Raw genomic sequence first — 15703 nt, 5'->3', positions numbered from 1 at the left:
GTAGAGTTTTTTACACGATCGTGCGGCATTGGTTGCATGATCGCGTAGGCGCTCGCTTGCTAGACAGTGATAGACAGTGCTTGATATACTGTTTAGCTCCACGTCCAATCGTCTATACGATTGTTTAACTCATCAACTGTCGTCTACACGATCGTCTAGAGTCAACTATCATCTTCACGATTGTCTAGCGCTTCATCCAATCGTTTACATAATTGAACTATCGTTTAGTTCTTGGAGTTTCGTCTACACGATCGTCTAGAGTCAACTATCATCTTCACGATTGTCTACCGCTTCATCCAATCGTTTACATAATTGAGCTATCGTTTAGTTCTTGGAATTTCATCTACACGATCGAGCTTCCATTTGGTAAATGATAGAAGAATTTCAAGGCTCAACATACTACCTCCCCTAACTCTTGAATTGTTATTGACCGTTAAATCTGAGTGTTTTGTGATTGTGAACGTGAAGATCATAGTCATCTGGACAATAAGTGGTATCAGAGCTAAGTGAACAGTTCTTTTCCCAAGTGAGATGGAGCTTACAATCATGTTTTTTTTTAACAGACCATCACTAACAGACTTTTATAGACTTCTATCATTGTCTATCAATGATAGAATTCCTGATGTACCTAATAGAATTACATTGGACATATATTTGGTCTAAACTTTGTACATTTGCGTCGTGAAGCAGCGTGATGAAAGAAGAAGAAGAAAAAGAAGAAGAGTGAACGAAGTCAAGTTGAAGAAGGAGATGAAATGTTGGAGGGAAAAATCGGCTGAAGAGGAAAAATCGAGCAAGACTTTTTTGGTATTTCACACCATTTTTGGGCTTTGATTGGGCTGCAACTTTTCGATTTTTTTTTTTTTTTTTGGCTACAAATTGTAATTACTTTGACCCAATTTTTTATATTTAAAAATCCCCCTTTTAATTTTATACTTTAGAAAGGAGATTTATTTTATATATTTATCTATTTCTTACATAATCAAATCTATTGTCTATTTTTCATGAATTAAATGCATCAATTTTTTAAAAAAGTATATCATAATGATTTTTTAAATAAAGTTTTTTTTTTTAATATTTAAAAATTAATCTATAACAAACAAAATTTATCATATTAATCAATTATTTAAAATTTTAAATTACAAACAAAATTTTAAAAAATTGATTATAAGTCTATTTTAGCTATTATATCTGCAATAAGATTTTAGTGTATTTATTTATCAAACACTCTAACCTATTTTTTCAAGTTTAAACTGAAATTTACCGAACATCATTTTTTCTTTTCACAGTTCATTTTTCTAAAAGCACGCATGCCAACAATTATCTTAAAAGTTACAACAATCTCAAAATAAACCTTATTTTTTTTTAGATTAGAGGTAGATGCGGAGAACATCCCAACTCTATTTTATCTATTCTCCTCAACTCTACTTTAAATATTGCCATCCTCATTATATAATTAAGCTGCAACAAAGATTTAAAGAAAACCATAATATATAATCATGGATGAAACATCTTGTTCTTGTGAACAATGATCATAAATAACAAAATTTATCAAAATATAATCTCCAAAATGCTGAAAGAAAACGTCAAATATTGCCTCGCATTCTTATGCCATTTGATAATTATTCATTAGGGTAAAAATGTTCACTAAAATGATAACCAATAATTTCAATTTTATGATGATCAACCTAATCCAAATTAAACCCATCATCAAGTTTAATCTAGTCCAGCAATCAAGTAGGTAGTCACAGTCTTTATGGAGAGATCGAGTGTTTGAAACGAATTCTAATAGCTCTCCTCAAATGAATCTATATTAAGCATAAATTTATATTGCTCAATTCAATCAAATCAAACCCAACCAAATTAGGTCAGAGCCATTGTCACAATGTCATCATACAGTTTTTGTTTGGAATGATGTGAAGTATGAGTTTACCAAATAGGTATTTTGAGAACATTAAATTATATCAATGTTATTTTCAAACTATAATTAATTCTATTACAATATAAATTAAACTTGCAACTTAATCATCAAAAGCTTGCTTAACCATAATCACAAAAGATAAGTGGGTGTAGCTAAAGATACTTGAAGCCTTACTTACCAATGAACTAGAAGATATCACAACTTCCTTGAACTCCTACTTGAAGGTCATGGCTTCAGGGAATAAGAGCCATCCCCACCTCAAGGCCAAGATTGTCACTTGCCACGACTTAGATAGATTGACATGCTTTATTAATAAGAAAACTCAGCAATGAGGACAATATATTTATAAGCAGAGAATTGAAAAAGTTAGAGGAAATGAGGCAGGTTTATGATAAAAGAACTGTAATAATGTAACACCATGAGTTCTGGAACTGAAAGCACAAAAGTCAGAAAATCCCCACATTACCCCAAAAGTACACAAAAATGGATTTGATGATCAGATGTAGATAGCAGCATCTGGTTCAAAAGCAAAAAAAAAATTCTTACAACAATCAGAATATCACATGCATAATTCAGTACCAGTTTCCAAAGAATAATTTGGTGAAATGAGGAAGGTTTCTCAATAAAGCACTCTACAAAGTACAAAATCATGAGTTTAAAAGTGAGAGCCTAATAGAACAAACCTACCAATGTCCACAAAATCATGGGTCCAGGCATCAAGCCAAGCCTAACCCATCAAAATCCTACTTTGATTAAGTTCTAAAGCACATTTTTATCTAACGTAATTAGAATTACCTACACAATTCAGAAACAATCTAAACCAACAATGGAAATTCAAGAGCCTTCTTAAACTGAATATGAGAATTTAAAGAGAAAAAAAGCTTCATCTTCTTCAACAGGCATCCATATTTAAAGGGAAAAAGGAGCACAACCCATCTTGATTTATGAAGAAAGAGATCTTATGCAGTAAGACAAAAACAATAAGCTCTTATATCTATATATGCACACAAGATTACCATTAACATTCAAGTACCAGCTGTAGGCAAAGTCGCCATGAATGAATTATAAGAAGATTCAAGATCAAAGTGAAGCTGCCGAGCTTGCTGCTCTGTTAACTCATCCGCCGCATCCATTTTCGAAAGTCGTCCAAGCCACTCCTTCATCTTTGTTTTCCCTTCAAAATCCGGCGGCAGAATGGTCAATTTGTTCAATGAAGCAGAGAGATCCGAGAGCAAGGGGTGCACCTGATCAACCGCCACCATGTTCAATTTCAACGAATCCATAGCCGTAATGAAGTTCTGCACACACTCCGCCACAATAGCAGCGGAGGTAGTGGCGGAGGCAGCAGCGGCCGCCCTATGCTCCACCGTGGCAGGCACCCCAGTTATCACAAGACGGTTAATCGCCGCTGGACAGTCCATTTTGTAAGTATCTGCAAATAGTTCAATGCTTGGGACTGTGTCCTTAAGCGTCGAGGCCAGTGTCTTAAAATGTGCGATGAGTTTGAAGCATTCGGTCTCGTAATCGGAGGAAGGGATAATGTCACGGATGTAAGCCTTTTCGAGCTTTTCCGTGGCCTTGATAATGGCGTAGAGCTCTACAAAATTGTCGTACATTTCTCTCTCGCGCTTGTCGTTCCAAAGCTTGACCTCCATCGAAGCAATCTTCGGGTGCAAATGGTGAAGAGAAATTGGGGGTTTTATGTTCTGTGGAGGATTGGAGAAGAGAACGGGACACGCGCAAAGAGAAAGACCTTCTTCACTGAAGAGAACCAGAGATAAAGTAAACATAAATCCAGAAAAGGTTGAATTTCACAGATCAACACTCCAAACCCACAAAATATAACCACAATCCGTTCAATCTAGAGACGTGAAGAAGGAAAAAGAAAACATGGGTTCTTTAATTGGAGGAAAAACAAATTGGAAAACACAATAAACCCTTCGAAATAGCAACCAAATTCAATCGAATCGGATCTAAGAAAAGAGAAGAGAAATCTTTTCGTAGAACAAGAGACAAACAACAACCAAAAACTTATTATCCATGATTTTTCTCCGATTTCTCGGCAGCCAAACAGGATAATCAGTAACAACAAAAGGGGAAAGTAAACAATCGTGAGATCAAAAGGAAAAAGACAAGAAGAACAATCTAAATAGAAGGAAAAGTGTTAGAATAGATATATGCGTACAATGTATAATGGTATGTTAGGTATAATGGTGTGTTAGGTATGAGATTAATTATATGTATATAGTGCCTTGGTTGTTGAATGTTTTAAGGGTATAGACAGTACTGAGAAAGGAAGGGCAAGGGATTATCTGAATATCTTACATGGTAGCAGAGAAGGTTATTCTTCTACCAAAATATTTGTTTCTTTTTCCAAATTTTCTTCATTATTGAAGATCTTCGCTGCCCGACCATCCGAAGTCTTCATCGCCGAAGAGCTCCCTGCCGCCGCCGTTGCGTCGATTCTGCTTCAAATCCCCCCGCGCCACGCCTCTAGGTTCGTCAGGATCCGAATTCTTCACAGATCTGCACCCAGTCCGCCGATCGACGTTGAGCGCCCAGATCCGCCGATTTGAACACCATAAACCCGAGGTTGACCGCCGCTCGGATCTCTACTAGTTCGATCCGGTCAAGTTATTTGGGAAATTGCCAAAAAGACCCATCTAGGAGTGAGAAAATTTCACAAAATAACCCAAAAACTAGGGGTGTACATAGTCCGGATTAGACCGGGTTGGAAGATTTTTGTGGATCCTATTAATTCTTTTTTGGAGGGTCAACCCAACCAAAAATTTTCGGTTTGGGCCGGATCACCGGTTCTGTTTTTTTTTTTTTTTTTTTTAATTTGACTTTTTTTTGTTACTTTTATATATATTCAGGTCAAGTCGGGTCGACCCGACCCTGAAATGGGGTAACCATTGACCCAACCCGAATTTAATATTTTTTAACATTTTTAACCCAACCCAACTCAAAATAAAATCTAACCTAACCCAACCGGTTTGGATTGGGTAGTCCGGGTTGGTCGATTACCGGGTTTTTTGAACACCCCTACCAAAAACTATTATATATATATATATATATATATGACATCTTTCTAAAAATTTTATTCTAATCTTTTTTACATGTGAAATACTATTTTTTCCTGGTTTTAAATGCTACTATCCCTTCTTTTACTCTTCTTCATCGTTTGATCTTCTCTTCCAACCATCAAATAGACCACCATAATTGAATGCAACCATTTATTCTCAACTAACATTGTACCATTAGAATTCAATATTATTGGATCTCAACAATGGGACAAGTAATGAAATATCATTTTTAACTCTTCAACTTCACTCGAACACTATCACTTTCCTCATTGCTTTAAAACAGATCGCTTTCAACTCCATTTAATTTATTTTGTGGGTCTAGAGTAAGCATTCTTCAAAAAAAAAGATCTTTCTACATGTCCAAAAATGAATATTGTACGTGTTAACCGAAAGTTTTAGAAGTTCATTCACTATTATTTTTTCGATCGTGTATAATAATATATGGAATCGTGTACAATTGTATTTGTCATCGTATATCATGAGGTGCAAGATGATGTACCACAACATACACAGTCATGTATTATTAGATATTAGATCATATACCATTGTATATATGATTATATATGTGGTGATATACGATCATGTACTTCATGTTATATGATCCTATACCCTTTTGTAGGCGATCGTTTACCACACACATTTTTGTTTCTGTAATTTCAAGGTTTGATCGATTATTATAATTGGCGTATTGCAGATCAATGACGTTACTTTGCATCTTTGTATGATATGGTGGGGAGTGGGACCAGATCAGAAGTAATTATGGTGGCGGTCATATGAAAAGTCTAAAGATTAGACATGATATATCATGTAGTGAACTAATGAGTCTTCTACACCAACGACTGAATATGGATCCGGATAGATTTGACATACACATCAAATGTTGTTACAATCTATTGGTTCAAGCTCCCTAGATTGATATAGTCAATGATGAAGATCTTAGTTTTTTTTTTTTTTTAGAAGGCAGTGATGCATCCTGAATGCCTCTGTTTGTATCAGTCACACCGCACGATATTCATGGAACGTACATTGAGAACGTGTAGCATCAGGACAATTCCACTATTTCAATCATCTCAACTAGTTAGAACTTTGACGTTCCAACTACATCAAGACATAACAGTCCTCTATATCTTAGCTAGATGAGAACATCGAGCCATGTAACCTGGGGGATGATGGAAATGAAACTTAGATGGGTCACTACATCCAAATGAGATGCACGTCACAAACTTATACTAACTATGGATATGGATAACCTCTAGGTCCACAACCAGTTCTAACACCTTTCATTCGTGTTCCAACCTCATCTGCTCCAATCCCACCAATGGCGATGCCCACAAATCCAATACAACCAAGTGTTCATACCCAACCATTCATAGATGTACCTAGAGCATCTAATGGCCCGTCTTATGATGAACTTATCTCAATACCTCACGACTATCTCAATACATACTTAAGTTACAACGATAACTATAAATCTTAGTTTATTGGTTTGTGGTTAATGCAACTAAAATATCTCATATTTGATAGACTGAAGTGAATAAAATATCTCATATTATAAATAATCAAACTATTTGTTCATACAAATGTTTACAAACTATAGGACCTTACAAGATTTAAGGCATCAACCCTAACATAATTGACCACCCCAAAGCCGACATATGAGTTCACAGGACTCTCAACAATTTCTCCTCCTCTACCTTATTTAATTCAGATGAAATAATTATAGGATAAGTAGAAGATTCCCCTAGAAAAGCCTACCTCAGATGTGCAGGTAATTCTTTCAACTCTACTGTGGGTGGTGTGTTGAACTGAGATTTACTAATAGACATTAAGGACACAGGGGCATGCTTAGCATAACACACAGACAAATAATTCAAACATTCAGGGTAAAAAGCAATATCCTCATCTAGTCAATCAATCTTATCCATCTCATAGTTTAACAAACTCTAACTCAAATGGTCTGTGGATAAGGCTAACTCTTGAAACTCAGCTACATTTCTATCTACAACATCTACTCTATAACAAGTACTATCAAACTCAACATACTTCAGAGAATGAAATATGTTAAATTTTACCTTCTCATCGTTCACCCTAAGTGAAAGCTTACCTTCTTGGACATCTATCAATGCCCTACCTGTGGCCAAGAACAGCCAACCTAGAATGATGGGAACTTCTGAATCTTCCTCCATGTCTAGAACCATAAAATCCACTAGGAAGATGAATTTACCAACTTTAACTAGAACATCCTCTACTACACTTCCAAGGTAAGTGAGAGAACGATCTACTAGTTGCAGTGATACGGTCGTCAATTGTACCTCCCCGATGTCACATTTCCTATATAAAGATAATGGCATCAGATTAATTGAGGCCCTGAAATCACATAGAGCTCTACTTATCGTCAAGATCCCAATGGTACAGGGGATTGTGAAGCTCCCAGGATCCTTCATCTTTTGAGGTTACTTTTTTTGCAGAATGGCACTACATTCCTCTATTAAGTTTACCGTCTCATATTTTTCAAATTTCTTCTTTCTTGATAACGCGTCCTTCATAAACTTAGCATAATTGGGCATTTGTTCCAGAGCATCTGCAAAAGGAATATTTATGTGAATATTTTGGGATTTTTTATTGGCAATATCCTAAACTCATAGTTTGTAAATATTGTTAAACATATTCTATTTATCAATAAAAGTATTATTGAGTATTTTATTCAATAAATTGTTATTGATATTGCATTCTATTATAAAAATCTATAAACGAATACATGGTTAAAATATGAATACTTTAACTTTATGTGGTGATATAAAAGAGAATCAAGTTTTAGTATATAGCCAAAATGGTCTATAAGTATATGGATGAGATTGGGTACCTCATCCGGGTAACACTATTGGATGCGGCTCATTTTGTATACTGATATAGATGATGTGATCCAAAAATCATTCATGTGGAGACATGTGAGTGGTGGCATCTTATGCAATGAGTTTGCATAAGACCAGACCTCGAAATAGTCAATTTTCTTTATAACAACTATTTACTGTTAAAACTGACTATTTCAAAATTCAATGACCTAGGATAACTCGATTTTAATCATGAGCTAACTATGAACTCCTGTTTATTCGAGATTATTCTTTGATCTGCATAGGTGAGAGTAGTTCATCAATACTGTTCAATAAGCCTCCCATTTTTGGGATAAGATAGGATAGATAGCTGGGGACATAACTCTGCAAGATGGAATTCACTCCTACCCGACTTAGGGTTAGCAGATAGGTTGTTCTCTTAAGCGTTGAATCTTGGTCTTGAACAAAGGGGCCCCGCCCTCTCTTGATCAAAAGAGTCATGGTTTACGAGTCGGACTATAAACAAATTAGTCAATGGAGGTTCAGTGAGAGCATAAGGAACAATATGTATTTATAGAGGTAAAATGGTAAATTTGACCTAGTTGTAAATACGAACAATCTGTGAATGATCGACTTATAAATTATAGTTATAGTGGACAAAAATATATCTACAATGAGGAGAGTGCAACTATCGAACTATTGTGGTATGTCTCAGTAGTTAACAAATATTAGTTAATTTGGTCTAAAGAGCTTAGCTAATTAATCTCAAATCATTGGAGCTCATGATCTGCAAGCGTGACGTGCACAGCCATGTCACAAACTTATACTAACTATGGATATGAAATTATCAAAATATCAATTTATTTATTAACAATTAAAACATATTTTGAAATGAATTTTCAAAGAGAATTTGAAAATGAAAGGAAATTCCAAAAATTGGAAAACCCCACTAAGGGTTAGCAACTTAATCACCATTCCACTCCAAATTCCATTCAAATTAATGAAGAAGAAGCTGGCTTTCATGCAAGCAATCTGATTGCATGGTGAAAGAATTTATGAATTGAAGTTTTGGCCTGAGAATTCAGCCATGCAAGCTGAAACCAAAAAATTGAAGTTTCCTCCCAAAACCTTTTTCTTCCCTAGTTCCATTACTCTAATTCAGTGTTTTTACTACACAATTTGAGCTAGATATTAGTAGAGAAGCATCTCTTGGTAGTTTACTGAAAGTTTGAAGCATCAATTTGTGGAATTCAACTGGAATTAAAGGGTTTTCTTTAAAGGTATTATGTTCTTAAAACCCTCTTTTGAAATTGTGTTTCAATGCACGTGTTAAACTCAAATTAAATGTAATTGGAGTGCTTATTGATTCTGATTTTTTTCGTTACATGTTATTTTACACTATCAATTAGTATCAGAGAATGATTTAAGCATTCAATTATCATTAATTTGAGTTTGGTGGTGAATTCCTAAGTTTGCATGTTTTTGTGACTGATATGGTAAAAATCCAAATCTGGCATTAGATTTCTCTTTTGAAGTTTAAATTATAATTGGATCTTGATTGATGAGCTTATATGTGTGCTCTAGAGTATGTATTTTTATTAGAGTCAATAGAGTCCAAATTAGGCTGTAACTGAAGTGAAAAGCAAGCATGGACGAGCAGTAGTTTTATGGGTTGAAGCTTCTACCTGCAAGCGTTGCGACGCTGTTCATCAAGTGTTGCAATTCCTCCGCCATTTTGATGAACAACGTTGCAACGCTGGGATGCAACATCATGACGGTGTTCATCCTAGCCAAGAACAGTGTGTGTCAACAAGCTAGTTTGCGCGGGAGGATGACTGATTTAACCGGTTCAGTCTTCATCCAGTCTGTTTTACCATATATGGTTCGGTTTAGACTCAATTGGAGCTGTGGTGGTCCGATTCGGGTAGTTTGGGTTCGGTTCAAGTCAAATCGAGCGATCCTTCGTCATTTTGAGGTTTTTTTGTACCTATTTTGTAATAATTTATTTATTTTGCTTGCTTAGGATGCCAAAGTTGAACATATTAGTATTGTTTAATTATTTTATGCATGTGATGTATATTATATTTGAATTAAATATGTTTGTGCATATAGTATGCCATTTAGATTTAAAATCCCACCATAGAAAAGCATGTTGCATGCATAATATTATGTTATAAGTTAGTTATAATATATGGTATGCATGTTTAAGGTTTCCTAAAATTAATATAAGTGTTATGTTAATTTTGAATGCCTTTGATATATGTTATGGATAGATAACATGTCTATTATTTTATAATTTGTTACAAAATCATATTAGACATTAAAATCCAAGACAAAGATTATCAACATGCTCACTTAGGTTAACAACTTGTTCTAAATAGTTAAAATAGGTCATTATCTTATAAAATTCAATTACAAACTCAATTGGTTAATAATCCTGTCTAAGGCTGGAGGTATTTAAGTTGAAGGTTTAATATAACACCTCCTACATGGGGATTATGACCGAAATGTTGAGTGTTGTTAACCAATTTTATGAGCTTGCATGAGTGGTGTGAGGTTTAAAATTGGTTTATGTGAAACCTGAATTTCAATTTCCATACTCAAGCAGGTAATTAAGGGAATTAACTAAGTATAAGTTAAATCCTATGTTGAAGAAAAGAAAAATTCTAAGTGTGAATAGATTTTGTTTGAGTAGCTTTGAGTTGAGCCTTAACTAGTAAGAATTTGGCTAAGTATAAAGTCAAAAGAAACCATATATTTGGTGTTAGGAAACATTAACGCATGAGGCTCTAATGAGGCTAAGTTTGTAGAGGTTATAAGAGATTAAGCCTTGAAGCCAAGTGTGGCCAAGTGCAGAAAAGCCATGCGTTGGACAAGGCATACGATAACCAAGTTTTGGAGGTTAGCATGCATGCGACAGAATCAGGTGTTCGTAAGCGTGGACGCTGGGCATTGAAGTGTTACGCACGCAGACGATCGTGTAACTACATGTGGTGCTAAATGATGCACTTGATGATAGCACTACAAGATAGACGATGGCACTACACGATAGGTGATGACTCTACACAATAACCATGAGTGCTAGACGATAGGCGAAGCGCTAGACGATGGCGCTACATGATAAGCGTGAATGCTAGACAATAAGCATAAACACTAGACGATAGCACTAGACGATAGCGCTAAACTATGGGCTTAGGCACTAGACGATAAGCGTAAATGCTAGATGATGCATTAGGCGCGAGCGCTAGGCGATAGACGTAAGCGCTAGACGATGGCGCTACATGATAGGCATAAGGGCTAGACGATGAGCGTGATCCGTTAGACGATGGGGTCAGCGTTATAGGATGAGTGATAGTGAGAGGTACACAATGAGCGACAATGAGATCGTTAGGTGATAAGTGATAGCGAGAGATCACTAGACGATGGAGCTATGCGATGAGGCGTAAGAGCTATGCAATGGGCGCAGACGCTAGACAATGAGCAACAGTGAAAGGGCTGGATGATGAGCGACAGTGAGAAGGCTGGATGATAAGCAACATCGAGAGATTACTAGGCGATAAGCTATGCGATGAGTGCAAGTGCTACACGATGAACAAGACGATAGGCCAAGTGTTTATGCGTTGATGGGGCTTGAGGTACACAAGGCAGATGGATTCACCCAGACAAGTGACTAAACCGAGAAGAGGTTGAGCTTGAGTTAGTAGGAGGTGGACAAATAGAGTTTCATGCAAGAAAGACTTATGCATGAGGAAGACAACTCAAACTTCATGCAAGTAGGTGAGTGGGATGGAAGTAGGTGGTGGTAAAGCATGGTGCAGACACTTCAAAAGTCCTAAAGTAGGAGATGTCATGCATTAGAAGCCTTGGGAAATGAGAAGGATCGGTACCTAAGGCCTATAAATACCACCACAAAATGTCTCTTTAGTTCATAACACAAATCCTCTTCAAAGCATATTAGGAAGAGTGTTTGAGGGCAGATTCGGAGAAAGCTATGTGTTGATCATGAGGGGCATGTGTTGGTAGCAAAACCAGCATTGATCAAGTGGTTCCAAAAGGAGGAGATGTTGTCGGACAGTGAGGTCCTAAAGTAGCATCAATTTGGGACGAGGAGCTCTCCTAGAATACTCGTGCGTTTTGAGTGATTCCATAGCCACTTGAAAGCTTTGAGAGTATAGTTTTCAAGGCAGGGTTGCTGAAGGAAAAGCTCCAAGGAATCAGACTGGAGAGTGAAGAAAATACAGAAGGGTCGAGCTCTGGGTAAGTTGGGCCAGTCTTGATGTTTTGAAGATTCCAGCCAAACCATTGAGCTACAATTTTAAGTTAAGCTTCCTGAGACATTTTAGAACATGTTTGTAGAAGGAAGTGTCTCAAAATAAGGTCTGGAACTATGAGTAATCTAAGCTTGTAGTTGAATCTGGAATTTAGGGTTCAAAAGTGAGCTCGAGGAAATCAAGGAACTTCTAGAGAGGAAGGTTCCTAACGACCAAGGTGAGTGGTATTTCCTTTCAGTCTTAAGCATATCTTTTAGAGTATATGCATATGCTTATGTTGTGAATGAGTAATTAGAATGTGATTGAGAATATGTGAATGGGATGTTTGGAGGGTCAATAGACCTAGTTCTTAAGCCCAAGAGAAGAACCTCACGGGATGATCAGGGGACCGAGAAGTCTAGTTCCTTAACCTCTGAGAAAAACCTCGTATGGGATAGTCAGAGGGTCGGCAGGTCTAGCTTCTGAGCCCATAAGCGGGGATCTATGTGCACATAGGAAATGCAAGAGAGTAAGCGTTTATGACTAGTATCAATTTAACTATCTATCGTGTGTGTAGGTAGAGTTAAGAATAGTCTCATTATGATTAGTATCAGTTTAACTATCTACCGTGCGTGTAGATAGAGTTGAGAACAGGCTCATTCGAGACTGAGGTTTGAGTAGTAACCTCGTAGTTGTGATATGCTTGTATTATTATGAATTCAAATAGACCCTAGAAATTGTTTACCACTCACTCAGCTTCTTGAAGCTCATTCTTTTTTTCATGTTTTTCTTCCCAGGTAGCGAAAGGTGAGGAGTTCCAGGGTGCTGCTAAGGTCAAGGTCATCCACAGCCACAGTCACACTTCCGGTTTTCAGAGTTGTTGTAAACTTTGTAATTAAGTCTGGGAGTTGTATAAACATTGTACTATTTGTAATAAAATGAGTTTAGTCAAACGGTTGTTGTTTTTATCCTTGGCTTAAAGTTTCATAAGTGTAAAGAGTGTCAAATGGGCAGTAGGTATCACAAAAGGGTGGTATCTGCGGTCAATCGCGCCTCCCCTCGGGCTCAGGAGGTGGGCTCGGGGTGGGGTATGACAGTTTAACATCTAGACATTGTAGGATAAAATCCAAATATAAACGTTGTACTTGGATAAAAACATATAGACTTAGGTTGTTTAGTATTAGTCATATCTAAGTAAAAGAATACCCAAACATTTAGAACACTTCAGTGGGAGATTAACAATATATTCGATATATCATTTTTAGCTCTCACGGCCCCAAGAGTTCACACCGTGAGATCCATGCTCGACTTCATGTCACTTTTACTATGACTGCTCTATTCGGAAAGTATTTGCATGGGCCAATAACAAGGTAAATGGAGAAAGTAGTTCATAGTAAGTGGGTGAAGTAAATGTGTCAACATATCCTACGGTCTCCTCCATTAATTGAACCGTGAGATTCCTATGTTACACCTGCTGTCATTTTTAGGCGGCACTAGCTAATCGTTAACCGCGGCGATCCCTTTGGAGGATTGTAACATAGGATTTAGAATAAAACAAGCTTCATAAATGAATAGGGTCTTATAGTTCCGTCTTGAACATTGTCTTCTAATTTAGGGGCATGTTCATACCATTCGATAAGATTTGAAATGGCGAATCACACTTACAAGAGTTACTAAATGTTAGTAAAGTTCTTGACAAAAAATGGTAACCTTCTTGACCAAAAATGATAACCAAATAACTATACGAATAAGAGCTATTCTGGATATAGTATTTGGTCAAGATTGTTTTTGCTTCAGTGATAGAATTTTTGGCTGCACCTCGGTAGCATCTATTCTAACTCACTAAAGTATGGTTGCAAATAAATAAAGAAATATGGGTACTTTATTACTTTTTACTAAAATTGGGTTTAAATGCATAAAGTTTAAAGGAATTTGTTTATTTTTCAGCAATGTCAAACTCGATTATACAACTTCTTGCTTCTGACAAATTCAACGGAAAAGGTTACTCTAATTGGAAATCGAATATAAATACAATACTAATAGTTGATGATCTGATGTTTGTTTTAACAGAGGAATGCCATTCTCTTCCCAGTTCAAATACTAACCGAAATGTTTGGGAAGTTTATGATAGATGGGTGAGGGCTAATGAGAAGGTAAGAGCCTATATCTTGGTGAGCATATCTGATGTGCTCAACAAGAAACATGAAGTCATGCCCACTGCACGTAAATTATGGCGTCATTGCAAGAAATGTTTAGACAACCATCATCTTCTATGCATCATGAGGCTATAAAATATGTTTATAACTTACGTATGAAATATGGAACCAATGTCATGGAGCATGTCCTAGACATGATGGTTCACTTTAACATCGTAGAAGCTCATGGGGCTACCATGGATGGAACTAGTCAAGTTAGTATGATCTTGGAGTCTCTTCCGAAAAGCTTCTTGACCTTTCGAACTAATGACGTAATGAAGAAAATTGTTTACAATATGACTACTTTATTAAATGAACTCCAGACGTACCAATCGATGATGAAATTAAAAGAAGTGAAGCAAATGCTGTTTCACATCAGAAAAATTTCTGAAGCAATCGTCTTCGAGAACGAAGCCTTTAGATAAAAAGAAGTTTTTCCTTTCATCTTCTAAAGATAAAAGTATCTAGATGAAGAAAAAGGGGAAAGGGAAGAAGAAACCTACTGCTAAAACAAAGGCCCTAAAAGAAAGTGTTTCCATTGTGGACAAGACGGGCATTAGAAGCGAAACTGCCCGAAATATTTTGTTGTAAAAAAAGCTGAAAAGGATAAACAAGGTAAATCAAATTTACTTGTAGTTGAAACATGTTTAGTGGAAAATTTTCACTTAACCTAGATATTAGATTCAGGCGTCGGCAACCATGTTTGCACTTTTCTACAGGAAACTAGTTCTTGGATTCAACTCTTAGAACATGAAATGACTTTCAAGGTGGGAACAGAAGAAGTCATTTCAGTTGAAGTAGTGGAAGACATCAAGTTATATTTTGGAGAATCTTTTATTTTGTTAAAGAATGTATATTATATACCCAAAATGAAAAGAAACTTGATCTCTGTATCTTGTCTATTAGAAAATATGTATAGAGTATCTTTTGAAATTAATGAAGTATTCGTTTTTTCAAGAGGTATTCATATTTGTTATGCTAGACTTGAAAATAACTTGTATGTATTAAAACCAACTGAAACAAAAGCCATTTTAAATATAGAGACGTTTAAAACGACAGAAACTTAAAATAAAAGATGAAAATTTTCTCCTAACGCCTATCTTTGGCATCTCAAACTTGGTCACATAAATATCAATAGGATTGAGAGATTAGTTAAAAAACGGTCATCTAAATCAGTTAGAAAACGGTTCTTTACCTCCGTGTGAATCATGTCTTGAAGAAAAAATGATGACAAGATCTTTTTCTGGAAAAGGTCTTCATGCCAAAGAACCCTTAGAACTTATACATTTAAACCTTTGTGGTCCAATGAATGTAAAAGCTCGAGGTGGATATGAATATCTTGTCAATTTTGTTGGCGATTATTCAAGATATGGCTATATTTACTTAATGAGTTACAAGTCTGAAACTCTCGAAAAGTTCA

The 15703-nt window shown here is 36.1% G+C and overlaps 1 protein-coding gene and 1 pseudogene across 8 annotated transcripts; one reads left to right on the top strand and one right to left on the bottom strand.

Annotated features, from left to right (window-relative positions):
• Positions 1-1803: 1803 nt before the first annotated feature.
• On the bottom strand, positions 1804-4605 carry LOC120076467 (vacuolar protein sorting-associated protein 28 homolog 2-like). 8 transcript variants are annotated; one of them, XM_090312992.1, is made up of 3 exons: positions 4247-4605; positions 2938-3682; positions 1804-2225 (listed from the first exon to the last, which is right to left on the bottom strand). In XM_090312992.1, exon 2 carries the CDS (start codon positions 3574-3576, stop codon positions 2947-2949), a length of 630 nt encoding a protein of 209 aa, XP_090169118.1. In that variant the 5' UTR covers positions 3577-3682; positions 4247-4605; the 3' UTR covers positions 1804-2225; positions 2938-2946. The 8 variants fall into 8 exon arrangements, with proteins under 8 accessions (XP_090169118.1, XP_090169117.1, XP_038886236.1 ...); XM_090312991.1 differs by having other exon boundaries at positions 2955-3682; positions 4247-4583; XM_039030309.2 differs by having other exon boundaries at positions 1929-2437; positions 2955-3682; positions 4247-4583.
• A 9432-nt stretch (positions 4606-14037) lies between these two features.
• LOC150036790 (uncharacterized) lies at positions 14038-14708 on the top strand (annotated as a pseudogene).
• Positions 14709-15703: the final 995 nt, after the last annotated feature.

The sequence above is a fragment of the Benincasa hispida genome, chromosome 4 (assembly GCF_027475165.1).
Source record: "Benincasa hispida cultivar pf3 chromosome 4, pf3_genome.v1.1, whole genome shotgun sequence".
In the NCBI taxonomy this organism is placed as follows: domain Eukaryota; kingdom Viridiplantae; phylum Streptophyta; class Magnoliopsida; order Cucurbitales; family Cucurbitaceae; genus Benincasa; species Benincasa hispida.
Note: the sequence above shows the minus strand (reverse complement) of the source record. Positions and strands in the feature narration are given on the sequence as shown.